General features: G+C 41.9%; 1 protein-coding gene across 1 annotated transcript in view; it reads left to right on the top strand.

The window, feature by feature from the left end:
* filip1b (filamin A interacting protein 1b) overlaps positions 1-27,899 on the top strand; it is a 52,238-nt gene that overhangs the window by 18,030 nt on the left and 6,309 nt on the right. Inside the window, exons 2-4 of the mRNA XM_026193791.2 lie at positions 12,129-12,403; positions 18,639-18,812; positions 19,483-19,661. Of these exons, the coding sequence (XP_026049576.2) occupies positions 12,137-12,403; positions 18,639-18,812; positions 19,483-19,661 (620 nt within the window). The 5' untranslated portion in view covers positions 12,129-12,136. The remainder of the gene's footprint in view (positions 1-12,128; positions 12,404-18,638; positions 18,813-19,482; positions 19,662-27,899) is intronic.

Raw genomic sequence — 27,899 nt, 5'->3', positions numbered from 1 at the left:
GGTCTATGTAGGAATTTAGAAGTGTAGGAAACATTGGTTAATAATTTTTCAGGCTTGAAGTATGAAAATAAGGATACTTTCAATAAAAACAAGTAAAACAGGTAACAAATATCTTTCTTTTTATACCGACTCAAACACTGAAATACTTACGTAAGAAAAAATATAGATAAGTTTTACTCACACTGGTTGAGTGTGCTGTTTTAAGAAGGATCAGTCACCTGAACTTGACAGTATAGCCACACACTTAAGATTCACTTTATGCAAGCTGAGATTTGCAAAGTGTCTTTGTCTTTGCAAATGCAAACGTGTCTGAACTTAGAAAAACCAGGTATAAATTATTAAATAAAACAAGTGTATGAAGCTATACTCCTCGGTGAGCAGTTAATAAAATAATCTTTAAAACGTTATAAAAACCTACAAATTCTTGTAATTTAAATTAAGTAAGGATACAGTTTGCATTCATAGTGAATTAATGTTCCTTCATAACAGCAACATCTGTGTCCTCAGTGAACTGCCCAGATGTGCATGTATTCTGTCATAGTCCAAGTTATCCATGAATAGCTGTTCCCATGTTGGAGCAGGTTTGGATTATTGTGTCTTTTATTTGCTGTGTTAAGTGTAAAAAAATGACCCTTCATGCTATCAGATTCATCCATATGGCATCTCAAGAAAACCTTATCAGAGTTTGTCCAACAGATTATTTTTTAAAATCACCCACTGATTAAAATGATGGATGCTGATTAATAAAGTGAACTAAGGCTGAATAATGGCTGTGTCAAAAACCATGAACATTAAGATGAGTTCACCTTGGCTGCTCGTTTGCTTGTCATATCTGTGACTTCAGGACAAGGTCAAAGCAAGAAAGTTGCTAATTTAAGCAGATATGTGGAAGGTATAGAAACAGCATTAAGGATGTGGTTGTAAGGGCACGTGCTGGCTGTCGAGTGCTGCTTATAATTGTTCTATTTCTGATGTGGCTTTGACTGCCTGGTAATAAGGAGGTAATATGAGCCTGCAGCAGCGCTGAAACCAACTGTAAGTGTCACTATTATAAGCACAAGAGCTTGATGGGCTGATATTAGTCAAGCATTTTATCCCAGCCTGCCTTGCTCAGTGATTTTCCATGGACTGAAGCGGAGAATGACACGCTGAGTTAGTGCTTTGATTTTTGTGTTACACGGTCAATTTATGTGGGGATTTTTGTATGCGTGACAGCAAATTAGAGAAAGTGCACTTTGATTGGAGCAGAGTTACTGTGAGGTCATTTGAGTGCATGTGACCCCACCCGACTTGACTGGCTAACATGAGCCAAGTCTGCAGTGCAGGAGATTTTACCCACAGGGAAAAGTGGGTTCATACCACAGACTGTGTATAAGAGGTGGACATAGCCACTGTGACGTCAGTCGTTAACATTTCAATGCTAAGAGAAGAATGAAATCAAAGAACTTCATTAAAATATTAATGACTACCTTTAATGCACCACCAACACTGCAATCATTTTTGAGACCCTACAAGCAAATTTTGTGTCATTAAGTGTGATGGACAGGAAACAAATCCAGGGCTCACACGCAGACAAAGTAACAAAGGGCGAGTCATTTATTACGCTGTTGACATGGCGAGTCGATCCAAGTTGGTACTAATGGAAAAGGGGGTCAAGAGAGATACAAGAGAACGAAGGCTTTACCACACTGGGTAAAATGAACAAATGGATAAAAACAGCGGGAGTCAAAACAAAAACAAAAATAATAGTAATAAAATTTTCAGGAAATTTTCAGTAAACATGTCAGATCATGTAAGACTAACATGAACAGGTAAGACCCCATTATAACAATATTACAAAACAAATAAAAGTAATACAAAGTTATACTATAACATCACCCCATGTGTGATATATTGTTTTAGTAATGTTAGTAAAACACTTAATGTCTGCGTGGTTTCTGTGACGTTAACGCTGTGTTGCAGAAAAACTCTCTGTGTGGATCGTTGTCACATCGTCTCACAAATTACACACCTCTAATTTAAAACCTTCCCTGGATGAGTCACACAATAATTCACATTCACGTGTTTATTTGTATAGTTGGACATTTTAACATATCGTCTGTGAAGACCGACTCCCTGTCTGGCCAGCCTCTAGTGGACATCAGAGGAACTGCAGCTCACCTCAGTGATTTTTATGATACTGCTCCAGTGTTCATTTCATCATAACTTATCTTTCTCTATAAAGGAGACCAGAACCATACATCTTTTAATGACACCCCCGTGATCCTTTTTATGTCTTGTATAAAGTGCTGTGAATGGCCTTGCATTATTGATAGGCCTTACACAAATAAACACTTCTTTGCCTCTTCAGTATGAGCCGAATCCCACATAGTAAAGGATGGAGTTTTATTGGGAATCCAGAGGTTTGTGAGCTCAGCTGGCAGGAAGCCACGGACTTTTCGCAGGATTATTTCTTCACAGCTGAGCTCGTAAAACAGAGCAAGTGGTGAGAGATCTGTGAGGCAACGGCTACTGCTGCCAGTGGACGAGAAAGTTAGCTTCTGATGAAATATCAGCAGTCACCTCTGTGATTATTAGCTACTCAAATATTATGTTCAGCAGTCTGAGCTTCACAAACAGGTCAAACAGCCTTTGAAAGACTGCATTCAAATTTTTCACAAAAAGATTCATGTGACTTCCTGGTTCATCAGCATTTGGAATTATTAATCTATCCTTGAAGTTTAGCTAAGAAAAAATTATACTCTCTGCTTCACACATAAACAAACTTGTTCTTGTCGTTACTGTTATATTCTTAATCCACCCTGCAACACACACAAAACTAAAGAAACCAAAATTAGAGCTAGAGTGGAAAAGAAGGAAACTTAAATATTACACATAAACATTTTACGCAGTGTTCACACAAAAACAGCTTCACTCCTGTCCAGTAGAGTCTTGATGCATGCTCCATCATCCAGGTGAGGAAATCCCAGAAAGTTGATTCAGTTCATCTGGATGTCACGTTTTCAGTGGGAGGAACATTTCATCATCCATCCAAGTGGCTTCTTCAGTCTCAGCTGACTGCAGGTTTCAGTACATTTGCCTAATGACCAACACATATGCAGATGCACTGTCCATAAACCAATTCAAAATCTACAAAAAGTCTTTTCGGAATCAGCCGAGAAAACTGCAGTTGGTGGGGGTTAGGGCGGGTTAAAGCTCTGTGCATGAAGAACAAGACTGAGAATCAATAATAGATATTCATGATCTTTGGTCCTCAGGCAGCACTGCATTAAAAACATGACTCTGGAAGGAGATCAGCGCACAGGCTCAGGAACACTTCAGGAATCACCGTCTGAGAACTGCTCAGTGTGGTGCTCACACACACGCAGGTTAAAGCTCCATCATGCAGTGAAGAAGCCAGACTGACTGTGACTGTGATGGAGAAACAGCGCCGGTTCCTGTGGACCAAAGCTTGTTAAAATGGACTGAGGCAAAGAGGATCCCAAAAAAGACACCAGGTCCTCCAAACTAAAGAGTAGAGGGATCATCCTCCTCGTTATCAGTGCGCAGTTCAAAATCCTGCATCTCTGATGCTATGGCGGGGGTGCATCAATGCTGAGCGGTATATACTGGTTTTAGAGCAACACATGCTCCTATCCAGATGATGTGCGATTTTAGGGAGGCCTGCATATTACAGCAGGATGATGCCAAACCACAGACTGCATCTATTCCAGCGGCACGGCTTTGTAAGAGAAAAGTCCGGGTGCTGAGTTGGTCTGCAGGTAGTCCAGACCTTCAACCAGATGAGAACATCTGGAGCATCATGAAACCCACAACAGGACAAAGCAGAGACAGGACTGCTGAGCAGCTAGAATCCTCCTCAGACCAGAACAGGACAACGTTCCTCTGTTAAAGTCCACAGCTACTCTCCTCAGCTCACAGAGGTTTACAGTCTAATGTTAAAATAAGACGGGATGCTGCACAGTTGGAAACTTTTTTGAGATGTGTTGCTGCCTTAAAATTCAAAATTCAAAATTTTTTTTTCAAAATGGTACATTTAAACATTTGATATGTTTTCTATGGTCTTTTTGGTTTCTGAGATTTGCAAATCATTTGTAAATCATAGTCTCCCAACTTTGTCAGGTTTGTGTTTGCATGACAGCACTTGTGGTGTTTGTTTCTAATCCATTTAATGAACAAGAGACCACATGAAGTTGTCAGTATGATCTATATTTACTCCCGGACACATCTTTACAATATGAAACCCGACCCGGTGGCTGTTTGCTAACTGCTCTGGTGTTTTCATCCAAATGTGACCTCTGCTAACTTGGAGGCGCTTCAAGCTCGCCCGATTAACGGGCACTTTGTTTACAACAAATGCTGTTGTGGATGTGTGCGAGAGCTGCAGCTGTGAAGCGAAGTTGAGGTTCAGGCATCTCTGAGATTGCTGATGGCTCATAAAGTGATAGCCCCAGAGTCTCCCCTTGTTGGACCCTGGACATGAGTGGGGACACCCTAAAAATACCTCTTTAAGTTTCACCAAACAAACAGCTGAGACTGCTGCAAGGACGCCCATTAGCTGTATTTACACTGTTAGCGGGCTGCATAGCACATGAGTGACATATCAGGCCTCAGATTAAGTTACACCTGCCCCCGATCAGAGAGCGCTGCATTCGTGCAGCATCAACAGACTTAAAAACTTCAATTTTTCAATGCACACGAGTTAGTGCCTTTTTCCAAGCTATCCCACGCTAACCCCTGTCGGCAACATTAGTGAGTATCTCCTACCTGACTTCATGTTTGGGGTTCTTATGTGACACAAAAGGTTTTAAATCTGGACTTTTACATTAAATGTAGGGTTATTATTTAATAACACAACAGAAGTGCTCACATTAAAGATTATCTCCTAAAATGCTTTGGAAACAGTTGTCGATCACAGGGTCAATGCTGTGACCTTGTCATTATTGGACGATCTTCTTAAGCACCGTGCTTCCACTCATCCACACAGTCTCATGTGTCAGTCCACAGCTGTCAGAGGTTTTATCCACACCGTCTTGTAAATCAGAGAACATCTTAGACTCATCATGTGTCCAGAAATATGGCTCACAACAGAGGACTGAAAATCGGAAACACTGTTTATTCAGGACCCAGTTTTGTCTGATTTATTTACGTTTGTAGTGTATTGTGGAGGACTTTCTCATCGAAGTGGTTGCTTCCATTAGAGTACATCCTTGGCCCTATGCTTTAGTAAAGCTCTAGTAAACTTATGCATGTCTGCTTACATGTCAGAGGTGTTGTGCAGTCGTTCATGACTTCATGCAGGGCCACATGTGAAAGAAATGAAATGTTTTTATAACCAGAATATAATTCTGTTGAAAAAAGGGTGGAATGGGAGACACTGATAACGTAAGAAAATGAGGAGCTTTAATCAAGCACCATGCCTCGCCCCTCTCTGAATGACTGCTCTGTGAAGTGTACAGGGAGTGCAGAATTATTAGGCAAATGAGTATTTTGTCCACATCATCCTCTTCATGCATGTTGTCTTACTCCAAGCTGTATAGGCTCGAAAGCCTACTACCAATTAAGCATATTAGGTGATGTGCATCTCTGTAATGAGAAGGGGTGTGGTCTAATGACATCAACACCCTATATCAGGTGTGCATAATTATTAGGCAACGTCCTTTCCTTTGGCAAAATGGGTCAAAAGAAGGACTTGACAGGCTCAGAAAAGTCAAAAATAGTGAGATATCTTGCAGAGGGATGCAGCAGTCTCAAAATTGCAAAGCTTCTGAAGCGTGATCATCGAACAATCAAGCGTTTCATTCAAAATAGTCAACAGGGTCGCAAGAAGCGTGTGGAAAAACCAAGGTGCAAAATAACTGCCCATGAACTGAGAAAAGTCAAGCGTGCAGCTGCCAAGATGCCACTTGCCACCAGTTTGGCCATATTTCAGAGCTGCAACATCACTGGAGTGCCCAAAAGCACAAGGTGTGCAATACTCAGAGACATGGCCAAGGTAAGAAAGGCTGAAAGACGACCACCACTGAACAAGACACACAAGCTGAAACGTCAAGACTGGACCAAGAAATATCTCAAGACTGGTTTTTCTAAGGTTTTATGGACTGATGAAATGAGAGTGAGTCTTGATGGGCCAGACGGATGGGCCCGTTGCTGGATTGGTAAAGGGCAGAGAGCTCCAGTCAGACGCCAGCAAGGTGGAGGTGGAGTACTGGTTTGGGCTGGTATCATCAAAGATGAGCTTGTGGGGCCTTTTCGGGTTGAGGATGGAGTCAAGCTCAACTCCAAGTCCTACTGCCAGTTTCTGGAAGACACCTTCTTCAGGCAGTGGTACAGGAAGAAGTCTGCATCCTTCAAGAAAAACATGATTTTCATGCAGGACAATGCTCCATCACACGCGTCCAAGTACTCCACAGCGTGGCTGGCAAGAAAGGGTATAAAAGAAGAAAAACTAATGACATGGCCTCCTTGTTCACCTGATCTGAACCCCATTGAGAACCTGTGGTCCATCATCAAATGTGAGATTTACAAGGAGGGAAAACAGTACACCTCTCTGAACAGTGTCTGGGAGGCTGTGGTTGCTGCTGCACGCAATGTTGATGGTGAACAGATCAAAACACTGACAGAATCCATGGATGGCAGGCTTTTGAGTGTCCTAGCAAAGAAAGGTGGCTATATTGGTTGCTGATTTGTTTTTGTTTTGTTTTTGAATGTCAGAAATGTATATTTGTGAATGTGGAGATGTTATATTGGTTTCACTGGTAAAAATAAATAATTGAAATGGGTATATATTTGTTTTTTGTTAAGTTGCCTAATAATTATGCACAGTAATAGTCACCTGCACACACAGATATCCCCCTAAAATAGCTAAAACTAAAAACTACTTCCAAAAACATTCAGCTTTGATATTAATGAGTTTTTTGGGTTCATTGAAAACATGGTTGTTGTTCAATAATAAAATTATTCCTCAAAAATACAACTTGCCTAATAATTCTGCACTCCCTGTATGTGGAAGTGAGATCACCAGTTCTGGAAAGTTACAGATGGTGGACGACACACTGCAGGCGACATTAAAGAGGAAGAGGTTTCTAATAATACTCGAGAAATAAATCTGTTTTTCTGTGCTGAAGACGTTCAGTGATGGAAAACTCTTTGAGTAGACTTTTCATCGGTGCTTCATCAGGATGTGATGCTGATAAGGTCACAGTGAAATCATGACTCAGAGCTCCTTCTGGGGAGGTAAACTGTTTATAGGGATGGCTTTACTTATCTGGGACTCGGTGCAACAGTGTGTCGGTATCTGACGAGTGAGAGTCCATCAGAAGCCTGCAAAAGTCTTTGATGTGACATGTAGCAACAGAAATGAAAACAACATGACCTGTAAACAGAGCATCTCTGCTTACAGACGCCGTACGCGCCGCTTCCAGTGAAAGGCCTGCTGAACGTCAGCAACATGTCCCAGGAGCTTCATTGTCCTGTGAGCTTGATATCAGTGCAGGTTTCAGAGTTAGGATTGAAATTAAACCTTGTGGACAAAAACTTTCTGACTTCCAACGATTTTATGCTATTGGTTAAATTTTGGTCTGTTTGTTGCCAAGAGTACACAAAAATTAGAAATAATGTGTTTTTCTTGGTGGTGATCTGCCTGTGGATCCTTTGTGAGTCAGGACACACTTGTATTGGGCATTTAGTGTCATATCTGAACTAAAATAGGAAAAAGTGGGAGAGATTGTGTTGGTGTTTTAATGTTGTGTCTATGTACAGTACCATCAACGCTGCTCAAGCAGTTCCTCCTGGGACAGTTTTTCAATGCAGACTGGCAGAATAAGCATTTAACAAAATAAAACTCTACAGGTTAAAAGAATATATCCTTCGAATTTGAATTTTATTATCTCAACTTCTTACTAGCATAACTAGAATTTAGCTTGTTTTTATGGTCTTGTGGTGCAATAGTTGTTTTACTCTCAACGACAGACATAAGAGTAACTGTTAAAACTGTGAACTGCTGTTTGCTTTCTTAAACATGAGCTACATGCTTCAGTCACGTGTAAATGAACCAGCTTTAGATTCAGATTAAAGAACTTGTGATATAGATTAACTCCAGATTGACGATAGAGAATTCATCCTATGAACTGACTCCAGAATCACATCAGAATTCATCATATGGATTGACTGCACATTCTGAGTGTTGAACTCTTCATTTTTAATCCAAATTCAGTATTTAATTTTATGATATAAACTAACTCCAGATGAAGGGTAGAAGAAGAATAAATCATACGGACTGACTCCGGATTCAAGGCACACTTTTTAATGTGGAGTGACACCATATTTGTGGTTTGGAATCCATGATATGTTGATTAAATCCAGATTTGGGGCAGCGGATATAATCTGAATGGATTTAAGATCAGATTCTTTCCCTGAACTTGTCGAAATGTTCTCCATCTGACACCTGGACCTCCAGCTACTGAGATGAGCTTGTCTTGGCTTTAGATTTTGACCCCCTGGTTGAGCCTTTTCTTTTCAGCTCTGTGGTTTTGACACATGGGAAATTTTGGCATCTACCCTGAAACAACTATTAATAACGGGTATCGGTAACGTGGTTGCTACTTCTGGCCTGCCAGGATTCTCTTTGGCTTAGTCACGACCTGCTTTCATCCAGACATCATGAACTTTGGCCTCATTCAGATTCAATTGGTTGTAACTTGTTTTTGTTTTTTTTATTATGCGTATGAATGAAGGTAGAAGTCACAGCCAGGTGACTGCATTTATCTTCCTGTGATGTGATGCCAAAGCTACTTTTCACTTTCACAGTGAGCACAATAGTTTAACCTGGCTTTGGTCGTAGAGGAGATTTGCTCAGACATGGGAAGGTCGGGCTCTCCAAAGCTTTCCCCCATCGAAAATGCACAAAGAACGAAACTCAGTATTCAGTGCAGCAGTAAAGCTTAAATTGTGGCTCATCAAAGTGTGACTTTTTTCTGCCATCATTGCATTTCTGTTGTCTCACTGCAAAGAGCAGAAAAGCTTTCACCTAGTTCACCATTTATGAGGTTTCAACAAGAAAATAAAAGACAGATCTGATTGTTTGAAATTGTTTTGGAAAAATTATATAAAGATAAGATGAAAAATACTGAAAGGATCAATTCAATTGGTTTATTATTTTGTTAAGTAAGTTGAAAAAAAGTTCAACAAACAAGTAAATAAAGAAACAAGGTAAAACAAAGTAAGAACCAAAAGTTAAAGAAACAAGTAAATAAAAAAACAGGGTAAAGGAGAGAAAACCCCAACAATCCCCTCTGAGCAAGCACTGGGCGACAGTGGGGAGGAAAAACTGCCTTTTAACGGGCGGAAACATCTGGCAGAACCAGGCTGGGGGGGATGTCCCTCCTCTGGAACAAGTGGAAGCTTTTTTTCAGGCACTTTTCCACAAGCGCTTTTTTCTCCAGGATGAGGATTTTCAACTCATCAGTTGTTTCAGCATTTTGCTTCTCGGGTTTCTGGTATATTTGCTGCACATCTTCTAATGTTGCTTGTGTGTCTTCAAGCTTTTATCTCAGTTCTTTGGATGTTGCCTCGTGCATTAGAGTCATCTTGTGCATGTCTGTACTTCTCTCTTGTGCTTTGTTGTGCATGTCTTCTAACTGCTCATTTCTTCTTTGGATTTCTTGAAGCGTACGCTGCAGGTCTTCATTTACTTTCTCTTGTTGTTGCTTTTGTGCCTGCATTTCTGTGTTTTCACTCTTGAAGTCACTGAAGTTCAACAACATCCCCTTAATGAGCTCTGAGTTGTTTCTCGCTATTCCGTTGATCCTACGCTGCATCTCTGAACATCGTTTTTCCAGTTTTTCCTTTTCTCCTTTTCTCCTTTCAGTTCAGTTGTTTTGTCCTTCATTTCATCACAGAATTGTTGCAGTTGTAGGTTTTTCCTCTCAAAGTCCTGGAGAATAAATTCTTCTTCTTCCTGTCTTTTCTTTTCAGTGTGTGAATGTGTGTGTGAATGGGTGGATGACTGGATGTGTAAAGCGCTTTGGGGTCCTTAGGGACTAGTAAAGCGCTATATAAATACAGGCCATTTACCATTTACCATTTTCTTCTGTTGCTCTTTTTCTTGAAGAAGCTCTTCATTGTTTCACAGTGTTTGATCAAGCCTGACTTTCAGCACTTTGTTTTCTCCCTCCACGCCTTTGAATTTGCGCTCCATTTCTCTCTGCTTTTTGTCCTGTTCTTCCTTCTGTTGGAGGATTTCTTTATTTTTTTCCCAGCGCTTCATCAAGCTTTGCTTCTTCTCTTGGAGAAATGTATCACCTCAGGCAGCGTAATCTTTTTTGCTTAGTTGGCGTTTTTGTGGATACATAGTCTGTACACAGCGACTCTGAGAAGGTTTCCAAATGTATCTTTGGTCAAACGTTTGAAGGCTGCGAACACAACTGCTGTGAACAAATCAACTAAAAATGCTGCGTCTCACTCCCCTTTTGTCCTTGTGACATCATCACTCTGTAAGCCAATGAGATTGTCCCATAACATTTTGGAATGGGAATATTTTTTTTAACTGTTTTTTAAAGTTAACTTAATATGGTCACTTAATATGGATGGACCATCACTGGTCATCAGGTGTATCAATTTACCGTTGAAGAGCCGCGAGCTTCTCCAAGATCTTTCCATTAATGGGTTTAAGAAACCTCGTTACAGGATGCAGTTTCATAAATTGAGGCATGAATGTGACTTCTTCCTCCTACTAAGGATACTTAAATGTCCTCATTGTCTACGAGGGTCACAAAAAACAAACTGTTTGAAAAAGTGTTTAAACCTTTCTAAATTGTTAATTCATTGTATTATATCTTGTTTTTCTTTTTCTCATGAGTCATGTAAAAAGTCCTGAGAGGAATGTGAATCGTTTTTCTTGGTTCATTCAATTGGTGATTGTCTAATCGATGACTGAGCAACATCATTTGCACAGTTCCACCTACAAACCAATCATTGTCAAATACAGGGTAATGCAAGCCACATATGTGAGAATGTGACATGATGCTCTTTGGGATGTTTGCATGATTGCAATATGAAACCAATATGATGAAGATATGAACCTTAGTTCTCACCAACTCAACTCAGCTGCAGTTCCTATAATGGCCACTAGAGGTTGGCTCCCAAAGCCAATTCCCATAGACTCTCATGTTAAAATGTTCAACTTTCAGCAGAAATGAACATTTTTACAGCCTGCTGCAGAAACATTTGGACGTCTAAAGCTTAGATGATGAGTAAATATTTATATGAGTCACCTGTTGTTATTGTATCACCAATGCTGTGCATCACTGAAGGCGTCCGCTATATGACGGCCAAAACGTCAAACTTGAGAAGCCTTCCAAATGTCGTTCGACAAGCCACTGGGTGATTTGTAGTCTGGTGGCCATGATCATCTTTTATATACAGTTAGTGGTTTGGACTTTCCAGGCAGCTGCTGCATCGCTGCCAGTTAGTTTGAATACTATGAAAATCATCTTTGCAGTGGTTGAAATTCTGAAAGGTGAGCTGGGTAATCCATCATGGTTAATATTTCACTGCCTTTATTTTGTTGTCATGCTTTCATCACTTGCTAATGTCTTTGTTGTGCATACAGCTGGAATTTGAGGCTGAGCTGCAAATACAATGATCCTGTTAATGTCGTAGGTGTCCAAAGCAAACCTTCAAGCCAAGTAAATGGGGTGGCTGTAGCTCAGGTGGCAGAGCAGGTCAGCCACTAATCGATCCCAGGCTGCATCCTGGCTGCATGCCAAATATCCTTGGGCAAGTTACTAACCCCATGTTTGCCTACTGGTGGTGGTCAGAGGGTCCGGTGGCGCCAGTGTCCGGCAGCCTCGCCTCTGTCAGTGCGCCCCAGGGTGGCTGTGGCTACAATGTAGCTTGCTACCGCCAGTGTGTGAAAGTGTGTGTGAATGGGTGAATGACTGAATGTAGTGTAAAGCGCTTTGGGGTCCTATGGACTAGAAAAGCGCTATACAAATGCAGGCCATTTTTACCATTTTTAAATCTTTACAAGCTGAAACCCAACACTGATATAAAAAGACAAACATCTGGCTTCCTTGGGTCTTTTTTTTAAACTTAATGGTCTCCAATTTTTTTCCCCTTTCCCACAGGTAAAAACATGCGATCCAGGACCTGCACCATGGAAGGTCCAGATGATGGACACATCCAGCCCAGTAAAGGTTTCATCAAGCAGGAAGATGAAAACATGTCGGAGCTGACGAAGAGGAAGATGAAAGTTCACCGAGAGGAGAAGGATGGGAGGACGGGGGTGTCGGGCTCAGTGAAGAAACCTCAGAAAGCTGCAGAGAGCCAGAAGCCAGCAACACCAGATCTGTCCAAGAAGGACCTGCTTCACCTGCTAGGAGTCATGGAGGGAGAAGTTCAGGTATGAATGACATCAAGGTCATGTGACATATTTTTGTAAATTTGTCCCTTTTTGTTTGCCCCTTGCAGCAGTTGCATTGAAAAATCACCCTTTCCCATTTTTTCCAGTTTGATTTGATTTAATTTAACTGCACATTTGTGATTATGGTCATGAACATTTCCATACTGTACAGTGATCACATGTTCATACGTATGTTCACATGCATATTATTGCACACCATCTGTACACATTTATGTGTCTGGCAACCAACTTCATGCAAATCTCTAATGAACTGATGGCTTGAGCGCTGCCAACTACATCTGAGAGGGAATACGTGCATTCAGATGGTGGCTGGTTAAAGTTCAAAGAAATGTCCTTATTTAATGAGAAAGCTCAGTAACTCGATTTGGTTATTCATATTTAACCATGTTCCCTAAAAGAAAGTGTATTTTCAACCAAACCTTTGACTCGTTCTCATTCACGGGGCAAAAAGTAGTTTGTCAAAGCCGCTGGTGTGGCTCATTAATACAGACAGCGAAGACTGAGTGGTCACTTTGAACCTGCTTTGGGCAGGGATAGCTCAGTAGGTAGAGTGGTGGCCCCATGATCGGAAGGTTGGGGGTTCCACTGAACGGCTACCCTGAGGTACCCCTGAGCAAGGTACCATCCCTACACACTGCTCCCCGGGCGCCCAATGGCTGCCCACTGCTTCACAGGGTGAATGGGTTAAATGCAGAGAGGAATTTCCCCACGAGGATCAATAAAGTACACATTTATTTATTTAATCTTGTTTACAGGTCCAAAGACATGCATGCCAGGTTAAGTGATGATTCTTTATTGGTTGTGGATGTGAAGTAGATCAAGTGCTTAAAGAGTGCAGCGTTGCATGAATGTATAGTTAAATGTGGCTCATAGTCTAAAGCTCTTTGAGTTGTCTGATTGGTTAGAAAAGCATTCTGTTAACGGTGGGGCTTCATTACATCAAAGACGCCTAATTACTCCATTTGGTTTTAATGGATCCAGCCCTGAGGTGGAGGAGAGGTCACCAGGTGAAGCCTTCCCAGAGTGGTTACTGCCCATCTCCTCCGGGCTTTTTTATTGCTTATACCACAACCAGCTGGAGACTCTTTCTGCTGCTTCTTTTAGCCATTGGACAGCTGTTTTCCTCTTATCTGTAATGTAATGTAAATATGCACATAGCTTGAAAAGTGTTCATTATATTTAAAAGCACATGCTCTGGTAATCCTAGTGTGTCTGTGTCTGACTGAACTTCAATCGTGCATGGAAACAGTGTCAACATCTTTTCATGTACGGGTTTAGCCATCATACCATCAGACAGTAATAATGTCTGCCATGGCTGTGGCGTTATACCTGCAGCACCTCTGAGAACATGCTGGACACCTGACTGAATCAGCTGAGTTTGATTACAGTAGGATCAGTTGTCTTAATAATTAATTGTATTGGTTGAGATGGTGCAGTAGTGTTTATTTGACAGCTCAGTCGTTTAAGCTGAAGTGTTGATTATTTCCTTTCTTTTTCTTTGCCTGAAGCTGTTTGGGGATGTGAAAGCCATAAATGCAGTGGAGTTTTTCATCATCGCTGAGACATATTGATGTTTCACAGCATGTGATGGGTGAGATTTTTGTGGAAACAGCCCACCAGCTGCTTCTGGGTTCCACTCTGATAATGATTTTCTAATGGAGGCACATTTATAAAGCTCTCTCCGGAGAGGCAGGATGCTGCTGCCTCGCCCTCTGTTTCCATCCTGCTCATCTGTTTGGGCGTGTTGAATATTTTCCATCAGGCAGAGAAATAATCAGCACAGAGCAATGTCTCGCACAGGAAGAGCTGCTTTTCTTCTGCTTTGTTTCACGTGTCAGGTGCTCAGGAATAGAAAACAGATCAAGATTTTAGACACAAAAGGAGAGTTTGCTGCAGCATGACAGAGCCAGAAATACAACAAGCATCATCATGTGTTTTCTCCAAGTCGACAAATCTCATAAATATACCTAAACTAACGCTGATCACATGCCACTACTGTGGATTAAACCTTTATATATCTTATTCCTCTGAGCTCCGTTATCGTCCAAGAACTATTAAAAACACATCAGTGAGCCGCACTCTTCCCTCGGGTGATATGATACTTCATCACTATGAACACACACACTGCAGTTTATTTAAACCAGACCCACATACAACCTCACAGGAGTATCAAATGTGGATTAACCACTGCTGAAAATACTCCCCATCATACACACTCCTTTTCTTCCTGTTTGAGAAAGGAACGTTGCCAGGTTACTGGTGACCTATTTAGGGTCAGGCTTTGCTTTAGATTCAAGCTAAATAAGCACATTTTTAACCATGACAAGAGCATCCTTTTATTTTTTTATTTTTATTTTTATTTTTTTAAATGACATCAGAAACAGCAGTATGCGACATTACGTGATGGCAGAGCTTCAGTTCATCCTTTGTCATTTTTTTTTTTTTTTTTAATAAATAGGACAGGGGGAATGAATGAGAGAGAGAGGGGGAGAGAAAGAAAGAAAACCAAAGGGGAGAAGAGACGGTGAGAAGGGGGGGGAAGAGAGACAAAAAAAAAAAAAAAAAAAAAAACTCCTGGGTCACCTGTATGGAGAAAAAAACAAACAAACAAACAAACAAACAAACAAACAAACAAACAAACAAACAAACAAACAAACAAACAAACAAACAAACAAACAAACAAACAAACAAACAAACAAACAGAGGAGACAGCAAACAACAAAGAGCAACATAATAATAGAGAAAACAAAGCACCATCACAATAAACTAGCTAGTCATAGATATCAGTATTTACTAAGTAATAAACGATATTGTGCAGCACGCAAGATAGACAGCGCACAGTGTGCTTTGAGGCAGCAGCCAGGAAAGCTTTAGTCCGCGTCTGTGAATACCCATGTGTGCATACCTGTGTGGATCAGCATGCTTGCATTCCAAAGGTTTCTCCATGTAATGATCTGCTAGGGAGTGTGGGGGGGCCACAGCCCCGTCCTCCAGGGTGTGAAGCGGGTATGGAGGAGATCAAAACTCCAGACATCCAGAGGCCCCCAGAACACAAGAGACCATGGAAGACCAACAGAGGGGCAGCCGCGCCACTGTCCCAGTAAGAGCTGAGGAGAGTCCCAGATGAGGGCTCGCCCAGCAGCCGCGGAGCAGAAGTCAGGGGGAGTTGCAGTGACGCGCCCGTGAGCTCCGCCGGCCCCCAGCTGCGCCTGAGTGACCGAGCCCTAGGCCGAGAGGCCGGGGGCACCCCACCTCCAAAGGGGCCCGAGCGAGCCCCAGGCCCCAGGCCCCGACAAGCGGCCGCCAAGGAGTGAGCCGGTGTGTACCCGGACGCCCACCCCCAGACACAAAGAACCACCAACACACCGACACCTGAGGGAGTCCGCCACTGGCAGGGGAAGTGGTGGTGGGTGGAGATAGGCCTCCAAACCTTGGAGGGCCTGAGGTGTCCCCAGAGAGGTGGCGTCTGATACCCAACCTGACATATAGACACAGACATACAGGCACACACAGACACAAACATCCATTCCCACCCTCATGCTCTCATATGCACTCACTCCACACTCAACCAACGTGGAGACAGACATAAAGAGACGCTGTACACACAATCACACTCCCCAAGCGTACTCTACAAACCGGGTCTAGGTACCCTTGCCCCTGGAGGGGGGAATTGCACCCAGACCCAGGTGGTGTTACCCTTTTCCCTGCGGTGGGGAGAGGCAGACCACCCCGACTCCGCAGCAGCAGGGAGGCCCCACACCCCAGACCGCAGTCGGACGGCCAACTCCTCCTACTAGCCCTCCCGCTCCAGCAGGCCGCAGAGAATGGGGGTGGGAGAAGACTCCAAACCTCCCTCCACCCGCTCATTGTAGTGTTGATGCATATGTGTTCTAAGGTGCAATTAAAACCCAGGAGGGCATGGAGAGCATCCTTTTAAATAAAGTCTCATTTATGCATTTCAACCATAGACTGTAAATAAAAGATGGGTGTAGCCACTATGATGTCATCCACTGATTTCTAATCTCTGAGAAATTAAGAATGAAATAAAAAATGCTCTTAAAGTCACTGACAGAACAAACACAGCCCAGAGGTCCAGTTTAGCTGAGGTGAAGCCCAGCAGACAGCTAGCAGCTACAGCTAGGACACCAATCGAGTGGCCACATGTCAACTTTCAAGCCGCAACAGAATCCCGAGTTATATCGATTTTTAACTGAGCAGCAACTCCGGGAGCTGAAAAACCGAGCCGGTGTTAAAGTGCAGTTCCTCCAATGGTCACTAGAGGTCGGCTTCAACTGTGTGGCAGTCCCCATAGACTTCCATGTTGGGATGTTTAACTTTAACATATTTACGTGAATAAGACTGCTGCATGTGGTCTCTATCAAAAGTTAATTTTTCTGGAGGTCAATTTTTTTTAAACTTATCCACCTGATTTTTGTCATTACTTAAAGTTCAGGGCGTAGCTACTTTGATTGACAGGAGGACGCTCCTCCAGACATCTGCAGCCCCAAAAGCTGTAACTCACTTTTAGCGTCAGTCTTGAGTGGACATGTGGGGAAATGCAGTTTTTGGCGGGTTGTTTTCAGCTGCACACGCTGCAGTTTGACTTTCTGTCCTTCTGCTGTGCTTTTGTGCTTTTCCTCACTGTTTGTCAGTTTGTGAACCTATCTGCATTTTTTCAGCCGTTCCTTGTCTTTTTGATCTTGTTGCTTTCTCCTTTAATTTAGTTCCTCTCTTGCTTACTTTCTGGACTTCTATTATGCACATTTATCCTGCTCATCTCAGCACCACCATGTGTTGGTCTAAATAGCTCACTAGTGACATGTAGGGTAAAGACAGAAAATAACAGGACAGAGATTTGATGCTTTCTATGAGATCACAACTATAATCTTCAGGATCCACGGCTGGCTGCGATAACAGCTGTATGAGATATACAAAGTAAGAACACAGGCTCTGAATTAGATGTCACAGCACACACTGAGACGGTGGAGCAGCAGACTACAGAGCCCTCTTTGGTGAAGGTGTGCGGATGTTTTAAATGGCTGTAACGTAAAAACAGCTTTTTAAATCAATGTATATTTCCAGTGCTGTGAAAATAGAGGTGATTGTGATGCTTTTAATAAACCAAGCAGGCTTCATAGCTGTAGATCTGTGAAATGAAATGCTGTATGAAGGAAACAGCGCTCTCTGCTGGCACAAACCTGGAAGGTCAGGGATGAGACTGCACATAAAACTAGAAGGGCATCTGCTCTGCCTCTTAGTTCCTGTCAAACAGATGCTGTTCAAACAGTGGCTGCTCGTATTAAACATGCCCAAAGTTTCAAATAATGATGTCAGTCTATGTGCAAATAATTCCTGCAGGGTTTTTCTATTTATACATGTCATGGAGACCAGTTTTGCCTTCTACTGACAGAAGCCCCTCCCATTTGCTGTTTAAACCTTCTGTTTACAAGGTCAGCCTATCAGAGAAACGTTAGCTTAAAAGGGGAGGAGTTATTTTATTTTAAACAAATGATGACTAGAGAAGCTGCACCAAGGCTTGGTATAAAATAAAGAACGATTATTTTGAACTGTGCATCATGCAAAGCTGTGTGCTAATGTGTGTTACTGAAGCTGATGGCAGTTGATGATGTTTTGTTTTTTGCATTAGCATTTGGGGCGACCGTGATTCAGGGGGTTGGGAAGCTCATCTGTTACTGGAAGGTTGCTGGTTCAATCCCCCAGCTCTCTCTGTTGTGGTCGTTGTGTCCTTGGGCAAGACACTTTACCCTACTGGTGTTGGCCAGAGCGGCCAATGGCACAATATGGCAGCCTTGCTTCTGTCAGTCTACCCCAGGGCAGCTGTGGGTAGAATGACAGACTGCTCACACCAGTGTGTGAGAGTGAATGAATAGTGGAATTGTAAAGCGCTATATACATGCAATCCATTATTATTTTATTGGAGAGCTTATTTTAGATTAAAATGATCAAATCATGTGATATGTTTTATAATCTGTATTTTTATTGCATCATTCCAGCTTTTTTGACGCAAAGCCTTTTTTGACGCAAAGCTTTTTGCATGCTGTTTTATTTGGAGTCAGCTTTGTCTCATTTGAGTGTCTCAGCTCTCTCTCTCTGTCAGGAAGTGCTGACCAAACCTCTGAAAAGAAATATTCACAGTATAATATATGAATGAGGTGGATGTATGCAATACGCCTTCGTTGTTGTGTCTCCTCAGGCCAGAGAGGACATCATCGGGCTGCTGAAGTCCGAGAGAACCCGTCCTGAGACTCTGGAGGCCCACTATGGCTCGGCTGTGCCCACCAAACCCCTGCAGGCCCTGCAGAGAGACGCCCTGCTCACCCACAGTGGCAGCAGCACAGATGATGTGTACGAGAAGCCCATGGCTGAGGTCAGTGAGCACACTGATAACTTTCATTTCATCATTTAAAAGGAAATGACAAGTTTTTTACACTGGATCAGAGCACACAGTGGCAAAAAAAGTGCATTAATCTCAAAGGTACCGAGCTATTTTAGGAATAAATAATAATAATAAAAACAATTATTTGATGATACACTGTTGTAAATGAGACTGTGAACTGAACCTAAACTAAAAAGGAAACGTCGAAGCTTTGACTGTTGAATACAGAGACAACACATGATTTATAGAGGAAGGTGGAGTAACCACAGCTTGAAATAATGTCCTCACTGTGCTCAGTCAGACACACACAGAGTAAATTAAACTTATATCCAGCTATAAAACAGTTATTGTAAAACTTTGGTTTGGAGTTCTTGAAAAAAAAGAAATATTGAAATTAGATCCTAAAGTGATTCTCTGGTGAGCAGAATGGCAGCAAAACCTGATTTTCCATGCTCGGTGAAATCTGCGGGTGCAGTGGAGGAAGAAAGGCTGAACAAATGTGCAGTAAGCGTGACAAGTTTTGAATTGTGTGCAGAGAGTCTCTCCCACAAGTACAATCTCACCATAACCATGGCTAATGGTTTGTGATATTGTGCTGGCAGATGCGATGTTAGAGAGCGGGTTGTTGTCCATAATGAGTGTTGACGCGTTTTGCCCTTAGTTGGACCGTCTGGAGGACAAACAGAAGGATACGTACAGACGGATGCTGGAGCAGCTGCTGCTGGCTGAGAAATGCCACCGCCGCACCGTCATGGAGCTGGACAACGAGAAGCAAAAGCACACCGACTTCATCAACAAGAGTGACGACTTCACCAACCTGCTGGAGCAGGAGAGAGAGAGGTGAGTTCAGGCTGGCTGGACAAAAGTACCTGTTTTCTTTTAGATTGCTTACTTTGGCATGAAAAGAGCTCAACAGTCTCAAATATTGAAGAAAAAAGTTAGTTAGTCTGCCAAAACCAACAAAATGAGTCCATCTCTAAAACTCAAAGCCATGTGGTCCCTGAAGAAGATAAAAGAAAATGTTTAAAATCAGCTCAAACTATGATGTTTAAAATGAAGCTGGAGGTGGATTACTGCACCTTTTATAAGCTGCTGTGAACTATTTTTAGCAGCGGTTTAATCAACATTTTGTGGTCTTGTGAGCCAAAAACATAATCTATAACAACTGAATCTTTATTGCTTTTTAAAGTAATGCATTACTCTGCCTACTCATATTTCTCTGCTTTTATTAGTTTTGCATTATTCCACGGCCCCGTTGTAACTTTTGTGCCTCTTTGCGTCCCCTTCTGCCTTTGTGATCCTTCTTCAGGTTAGTTCCTGTTTTATTTTGAAGGTTAGCTTTTGTGCCTCGTCAGCTGATAATGAAAATGCTAATAAAATGCCCACATTGCTGATTATTGTAAATTATTGGACTAACAACTAAGCCCTTGTTAGTTATAGCAGCTTGGAACATCTGTACCAAGATGCCAAGAGCGCACGAACCAATTCAATTTTCAATTGAATTTTATTTATACAGTGCCAAATCACAACAAAAGTCGCCTCAAGATGCTTTATATTCCAAGGTAGACCCTACAATAATAGAATATGTGAAAACCCAACAATCATATGACCCCCTATGAACATGCACTTTGGCGACAGTGGGAAGGAAAAACTTCTCTTTAACAGGAAGAAACCTCCGCCAGAACCAGGCTCAGGGTGGGGCGGCCATCTGCTGCGACCGGTTGGGGCAGAGAGTAGGAAGACAGGATAGAAGGCATGCTGTGGAAGAGAGCCAGAGATTAGTAACAAGTATGATTCACTGCAAAGAGGTCTATTAACACATAGTTAGTGAAGAAGAAACACTCAATGCATCATGGGAATCCCCCAGCAGCCTACACTTATTGCAGCATAACTAAGGGAGGATTCGGGGTCACCTGATCCAGCCCTAACTACATGCTTTAGCAAAAAGAAAGGTTTTAAAGTTTTAAGACTAATTTTAAAAGTAGAGATAGTGTCTGTCTCCTGAATCCAAACTGGAAGCTGGTTCCACAGAAGAGGGGCCGGAAAACTTAAGGCTCTGCCTCCCATTCTACTTTTAAATGCTCTAGGAACAACAAGTAAGCCTGCAGTGTGAAAGTGAAGTGCTCTAATGGGGTGATATGGTACTACAAGGTCATTAAGATAAGATGTTGCCTGATTATTTAAGACCGTGTATGTGAGGAGCAGGATTCTGACTTCAGTTCTGGATTCAGCTCAATTAAAACCTGCAAACTCGCTGTAAGCATTCATGGTGTGGTTTCAGATGAGTTGTTTATGCCTGAATTTGCTGTGTATTGTGAAGGTGGCGCATTAATCTCTCCCTTTTCTTTTAAAAAATAAACACCCCGCTGTTAAAGTTGATCCAGGCCATCTGTTCTCAGGCGCTGCTGCATTCTATCAAATGACCAGCAGGGGGCAGCTCATCGGAACTCCAGTTATTCATGGGAACACAACGGCCAGCGATTATGATGAGTTAATGGCTTTGGTTACACAGGCCTACAAACCACTCTGCAATCTCCCTGGCCACCACTTGATTACTCGCTTTTCCCCTAGCAACCAGTGGGTTGCCAGGTGGTCGCAAACCAATCTCTAGGCCTGTGTGATTTAAATACAACATAAATTTTACCTTAGAGTGACAGAGGGTTATGCTCATTGGCTAATGACTTGAAAATCACAAGCTCTTATCCAATGAGCACGCAGTCACCTCAGTTTCTAGTCAGATCCGCCTCTCTGCATGTCAAATCCTGTTTCAAAACACCTAGATGGTGGTGGGGAAAACGGTCAGCTCAAGACTTCATGACCTGAATTAAGGGGTGACTATGAATATTTTTTCATATACATTCAGTTTCTGTTGGTTTTTCACCCTGTGTTTCTGATTGTTTGCTCCACCTTAACTGTTTCCACCTGTGTCTTGTTTCCTAGCTGCTCTCGTCCTCTCTGTCTTTGTTTGATCAACTGTGTTCCTGTTAACTTTGTCCCCAGTGTGGTGTTTGGATCTTTGTTGATTTTTAAATTAAGCTTTTCTGCTTTTATTAGCTAGCTGAATCTGCACAAATTTTCTTTCAGTAGTTTTTAGTATTGGGACAAAGCTGATAGTAAAGTGGGTGAAAACGAGGCCACGGAGCAGAAAAATGGTGAGATTCTACTGTAGAAAGCAGTAAAGCTGGGACTGCATCATCACGCTTACAAGCCTGTCCATATCTGCCTTGGTTACCTGCTGAAAATGAAAGCTAAATTGCTAAGAGAGGGTCAGCGTTGCTTTCTATTGAGCTTTGATGTCATGTGGCTTACAGAAAAAGCCCTGAAGTTCAGTTGAAGTTCACCCTGAAGTTAGTGATGCAAGTGCATATGGACACACACACACAAAGTATTCTGCAAATGGAAGGATCTGCATCACAGATGTTTCTCAGAAAAATTGTTATCATGAGCTGAAGCTGCTCAGCTCTGCTAAAGAAAACCCCAAACTTTTTAATAGAAAAACTTAAATTTCAATCCTGTGCTCAGTTTGCTGTGCTGAACAGCTTCAGCTTCTAGCCACACTCTTCAAACTAGAAGTGCTCATCACCCCTTTTTGTTCCATCTCCCACATGGATTTTTAAAACATTTTGAAATCAAGCTATCATGACAAAAGTAATGCGATTACACCAAACACTGCCGGATGCTGAAATCATTTGATGTTATGTGTAATGTTTGTATTTTTAGAAGTCCACCAAGCTGTGATCTTTCACTCCATGGGATTAGAAAGATTTGCAGACTCTAGGGATACGTTTCTTAAAAGATGATGAGAGATGAGTTGTTCTTGAAAGAACGTGTGTTCTGCAGATGCATGTTTATTTGGCCAGGTCAGATAAAACCTAGAGCGGGGTTTTAGATGCTGTCTGATAGGCAAGGTGGTGAAACATGCCTTACAGAGTCATCGCAAAAACAGAACACGCAGCAGCGACTGATGTGAACTGATGTGCTGCATTGCTTTAAATACTGTTAAAGTAGCAACTTTGCTTCTGACATAAAACTGCAAAAGTGAGTTAATCCCCATAATCTCCCAGTTTTTAAAATGTCCAAATTAATGTCTTCCTCATTCACTTGGTTCTCATTAGCTTTGCTTTTAGATGCAGCAGGTAAGAGGAAAAAGTCAGTGTAGCTGATAAACAACATTTGCTGTTTTGTTTTTTTTTTCTTTTGTTTTTTTTCTTGGAAAATGGTGTGGGAGGAGACCAAAACTGGAGCTAAAAGAGATTGAATATTACTCCAAATGAAAATGTCAGTACACCTAATGTGGCTCAAAAAAGCCTCTTCACAAAGTGGTTCCAACTGTTTGATCTCCATGAATGATTTCCTCCTTCATAACAATTATGTTAAATGAGTTTTTAAAAAACAAAAAAACAAAAAACAAAATAAAACAAAAAAAAAATCATCAAGAATTGGCCACCCGTGTCAGTAAAAATATGAATTTTTACATAAATAGTTGTACTAAAAGAACAAACAGGATTTCTGTGCTTCATTTTTAGTGAGTGAAACTCAACTTTTATATAACTGTTGGTCTGTTTCTTGGCAGTAATTAGCAGATAACTGTTTTTGTACCTGCACATTTTATGATGGCAGCTTTCTTTTGGTTATAAAATCAAGCAATGGGTGGCACTGTGGTGTCTTTCCATCCATCCTTATAGTCTTATTGGAGGCCTTATCTGTACAATAAGAACATTTTTTTTCTTTCTTTTTTTTTCTTTTACATAATGGAATTTTTTTTAAATTTCAGTTTGCAACAATCACTAAATCCAACTAAATAGCTTGTGTAAGACTATTTAAAAAAACAAGGAAATGATGACTGAAAAGGTTCAAATTCTGACTTTATGACATTTTGCACATTGTAATTCACGTCTGGGCTGCTTATGGTTATGAATGCTCCAAATAAAAGCAGAATTTATGATGATACAGTAGGTTTTATACATGGTGGAAAATGGTTGTCACTCGTGAGCTTGTTTGGTTTGGAAAGTTTAACTCTGGCCTCCCAAACTGAGCATCAGAAAACGTGTGCAGTGATCTGATAAGGTCTTTGTTTGAGGCGTGCTGATGGCTCCAGTGACTGACCTCCATTACCCAACATCAAAACAGCCCAAATGTGAGAGATGGCATAAGAAGATCTGCACAATAGAAGATTTCAGCTGCTCCTCATGCTCCATAAAAACTCTTAACAGCCCGAATGTGGAGAAATGCTTCACCGAGTCTCAGATCTGTCTGCATGGCTCATAGCAGCATCTTTCTGCTTGCTTTCATATTTTCAGTGATGGTTTAAGAATCATAAATATGTGTGATACTGGCTGTCTTCATTATTGTGGGGCTTTTCCATTCCTTTTTTTTCTTCCTCATTCACTTTTTTCTCATCAGCTTCCTTAAGATGCAGCAGGTTAAAGGAAAAGTCATAAAAACCTGATTCACTTAGGTTTGTAGCTGATAAACTGATTTAACTGTTGGTTTTCTCAGAAAATGGTGGAGGAGGAGACCTAAACGAGAGTTAAAAGGGAGTGAATGTTACTGCAAATTAACATTCAAGTAAACAGAATATGGCTCAAAAAAAGAGAAAAGACCATCTAAATGAATTAAACTCTGAAGCAGTGGTGCCTGCTCAGTGGTCTGCAGGTTGAAGGACAGACCTGAAGTATAACAGTGAAGATGTTCAGGTGTATTCAATTTTTTTTTAGAGAGCTGTTGGTTCAGTTTCATGGTCGTTAGGAAGTTTTCAGACTCTGTGTCTCTAACGTCGCCCTGATCTCACCTCTCCCCTTGCTCTGATAACACATTCCTGCTGGCTGCAGTAAGCGTGTGGATTCGCATCACCAACATGTCGACCCTGATGATGTCATTCCCAGCAGAGATCCCGCTGGCCGATTACAAGGCTCTGTTTGCGTAACAACGGTCACAGACCACTACAGCTACACAAAATAAGTGTCGAGAGACCAGCTTATGAATCTGTTGACTCTGGAAGGCCCCCACCAAAAACAAGCTAAGATCCTTCAATGAAAACATGTCCACCACAGTGCACCAGCAGGGTTTACATCCATTTACTTTGAGCTACGGCTGAGTGTTTTGCCGAAAAACCTGCCATTTAGAGACTTGATCTAAGCAATAAATTTAATTCATTTGGCTAAAATAAAACAAACCAGGGCTGCAACCAACCAAATGTTTATTAACTAATGAAGGAAGAAATGTCCAAAAGGTTGTGATGTAAAAGTTAACTTTACCTCACAGAATCCAAGCTCCAGCTCTTGTTTTGACCTGTTGCCTGCTGGATGATTTTCATTAATTTTTTTAAAATGTATTTATGGAAACGACTTGTCATCATGACTGGTATGTACTATAGAAATACAAATTTCAGTGGCTTTGATGAAGGGGAAAACTGTTATCCATATAATATCGTCGATCTGCATCGATTCCTGATGGGGGAATCCAACAGTCTCGGCAACATGGATTTGTCAGTTTTTGTCATGACCACCCAGAGGGCCCTGAGCCCAGTGTGGTTATGGGTTAATGTGGTTTGAGACATCGACGTTTTGACCGATAAATCAGGCTTGTCTTTAGAAAAATGTAGGTTTGATTCTCTGTAATTTCACAGTGGTGGAGATTTTCCAGTTTGTGTCAGAACATGAACTGTGCCTCCTCTGTATCAAAGCGTGCCTGTTGACGCGTCTGTTCAGCACGTTAATGGTAATTACTGCAACTATTATTAGCTTGAGATCAGCATCTCCTGGCCCGATGTTTGCTGTGGGCTCAGCCATGCTCTGGTTTATGGTTGTTTGGGGCTCTCTTCCTTCTCTGTGACAGGCTTCGGTTAGTGCTGAGGCTATGAATAGACCCAAACACAGAGAGAGGCTTTCTGCAGAGCCATCATCTGCCAACAAGGCAGCAATGACAGATACTGTGTCCTGTGAGCATGGGGGAGCAATCGGAGTAAAATTTGGGAGGAAGGGAAGAATTTTAATGTGCAAACACGCATTCAAAAGCTGCACTTTTGAATGCGTGGTACGATTTTAATCTGAAACAAATTTGTTTTAAGTCTAAATGGTGTAAAAGCCTCAGAGCTTTTCTCATGTAGGCTCAGGATAGATGGTTGATATCTAAATGGATGTTCAAAGCAGTGGAAACTCCCAAGATGGTTAAAACCAGGGCTTTTCATATACTGGGGTACAGCAGGTGAAGTGACACTTCAAACCTGAGTGGAGCTCTTAGCTAACATTGGCAGCAGGATTGCTATGCTCGCTAACCACAGATGGTCAAAAAGATGGAGGTGAAAAGTGAAGGCAGAAGTGTCTTGAACTAGGCAGACGTTGTAAAAAGACTTGAGCTCTTAGTCTCTGGCCTTCAGTAAAAACTTTATGGGCTCAGTTTTTTTTTTTTTTTTTTTTTTTTAAATCTTACAAAATGTGGTTTTGTATTTTACCAAGATTTATTTAAAAAAGCGAATTTTAAAAAGAATTAAACCTTAATAAACATTTGCTTGCCAGATGTTTGGATTTGAGGAATTGGTGCAGAGTCTGTAATGATGCGAATGCTGCGTTGAAGGTGAAGCTTTGGTTTTTACTGGTTATTGAATGTTTCCAGTGACTGTAAGAACGAGACTGTGGATGTGAGCATGCTTCCTGTCAAGGATGTCTGGACTCCTCCTTAGACACCGGGTCAGAAGCTCAGAGTAGATCTCCTATTTTACTTTAAGGTACCCGTGGAGGTGGTTCAGCATCTGACCGGGACACCTCCCAGGTGAGGTATTTTAGGCATGTTGAGGTGGGATGAGGCCTGGTGGCAGTGACCAGAGGGACTGTATCTCTCAGATGGCTGAGGGACATCTCGGTGAGAAATTGATAACGCATCAGCTCTTTGAGCAGAACTTATTAAAAAGTCCTTGGTGATATTAATCCCTAATCACATGAGAGTACTTCCTCATTTTCCTCTAGTATTTCCTACACTGAATGGCAGGATAGGCATTTGCTTTTTCTGAACTTAAAAAGAAAGATTACATTCATGGTTTTTATTCATTTAAAATACAAAGCTGAGAAAGCAATTTCCCAGATCTCTAAATTACAAACATCCAACAAAAGTGTAAGTATCGAAGCCACAAAACACAGGCAGTTACTGTACAGTGTGGCTTCTTGTTCCTGTGGTATTTATGTATCACATGCATTTGGAATAATGAAGAGCTGTAAGCATCTGTTAGCTCTTTGCACTGCTCATATTTGGCTCATTTAGCAGCCTCTGCAGTGCAAACCACAGGCCTTTTCTGTCTGGAACACACACACACCCACACCCACCCTTTAGCCACTATGGAGAAATATATTATTATATCTATGTCCTTTCGCTTTGCACGATACCAGGGGATTATAATGAGAAAGGCTGTGCAACTCTGGCATTGTCCTCTCCCAAACAAAAACTCCCGCCTTGCATTGTTGTCTTGTTTCTGTGGAAATGCTGCAGGGCTGCATGGTGGGTAGCAGAGGGTTAAAACTGGAGCCAAAGTAAAGATGAGGAAAAAGAAATCTGAACTTGAAAGTGGACACGTTACGTGAGTCATGTCACCTGCTGTCTAGTCGTGCCTCCTTCCCCAGAGGGAAAGCAAAACAGTGAAGAAGATTTGAGCCTTTCCTCCTCCCCCCACTTTGGTGTCCAAACAAGGGCAGGGCCTCTGTGTCCATATATGGATGGGTGGATGACATCACCATCCAGCAGAGCAGTGCTGTTTAGCACGACATCCACCTTTCTCATTGTCCTCCAATGAGCTGTTTGGAATGTGATGCCTAATTTCCAGTGGAGTTGGGGCCCCTCCTTCCTTCCCTTCCCTCTCTGACCCCCCCAGGAGACGCTGAGCTGCAGTCTGGCTGCTACTTTTAAAAACACCCTCAGAGATGGATCAGCAAGCACTGCAGCCCAGCCGGTGGGTAAGTTCAGTTTGGAGGGGAAGAAGTTTTTGACCCTGGAGGATAAAGCTGTGAAGGTGTATGCGTAGAGGTTGGAAGTTTGTTTTTTGATCCAGAGCTCAGCTGATGTATCCCAGTGTCTTATGTAACTGCTGTA

The sequence above is a fragment of the Astatotilapia calliptera genome, chromosome 15 (assembly GCF_964374335.1).
Source record: "Astatotilapia calliptera chromosome 15, fAstCal68.1, whole genome shotgun sequence".
NCBI classification, from domain to species: domain Eukaryota; kingdom Metazoa; phylum Chordata; class Actinopteri; order Cichliformes; family Cichlidae; genus Astatotilapia; species Astatotilapia calliptera.
The sequence above is the reverse complement of the archived record's forward strand: the minus strand, read 5'-3'. Positions and strand labels throughout refer to the sequence as shown.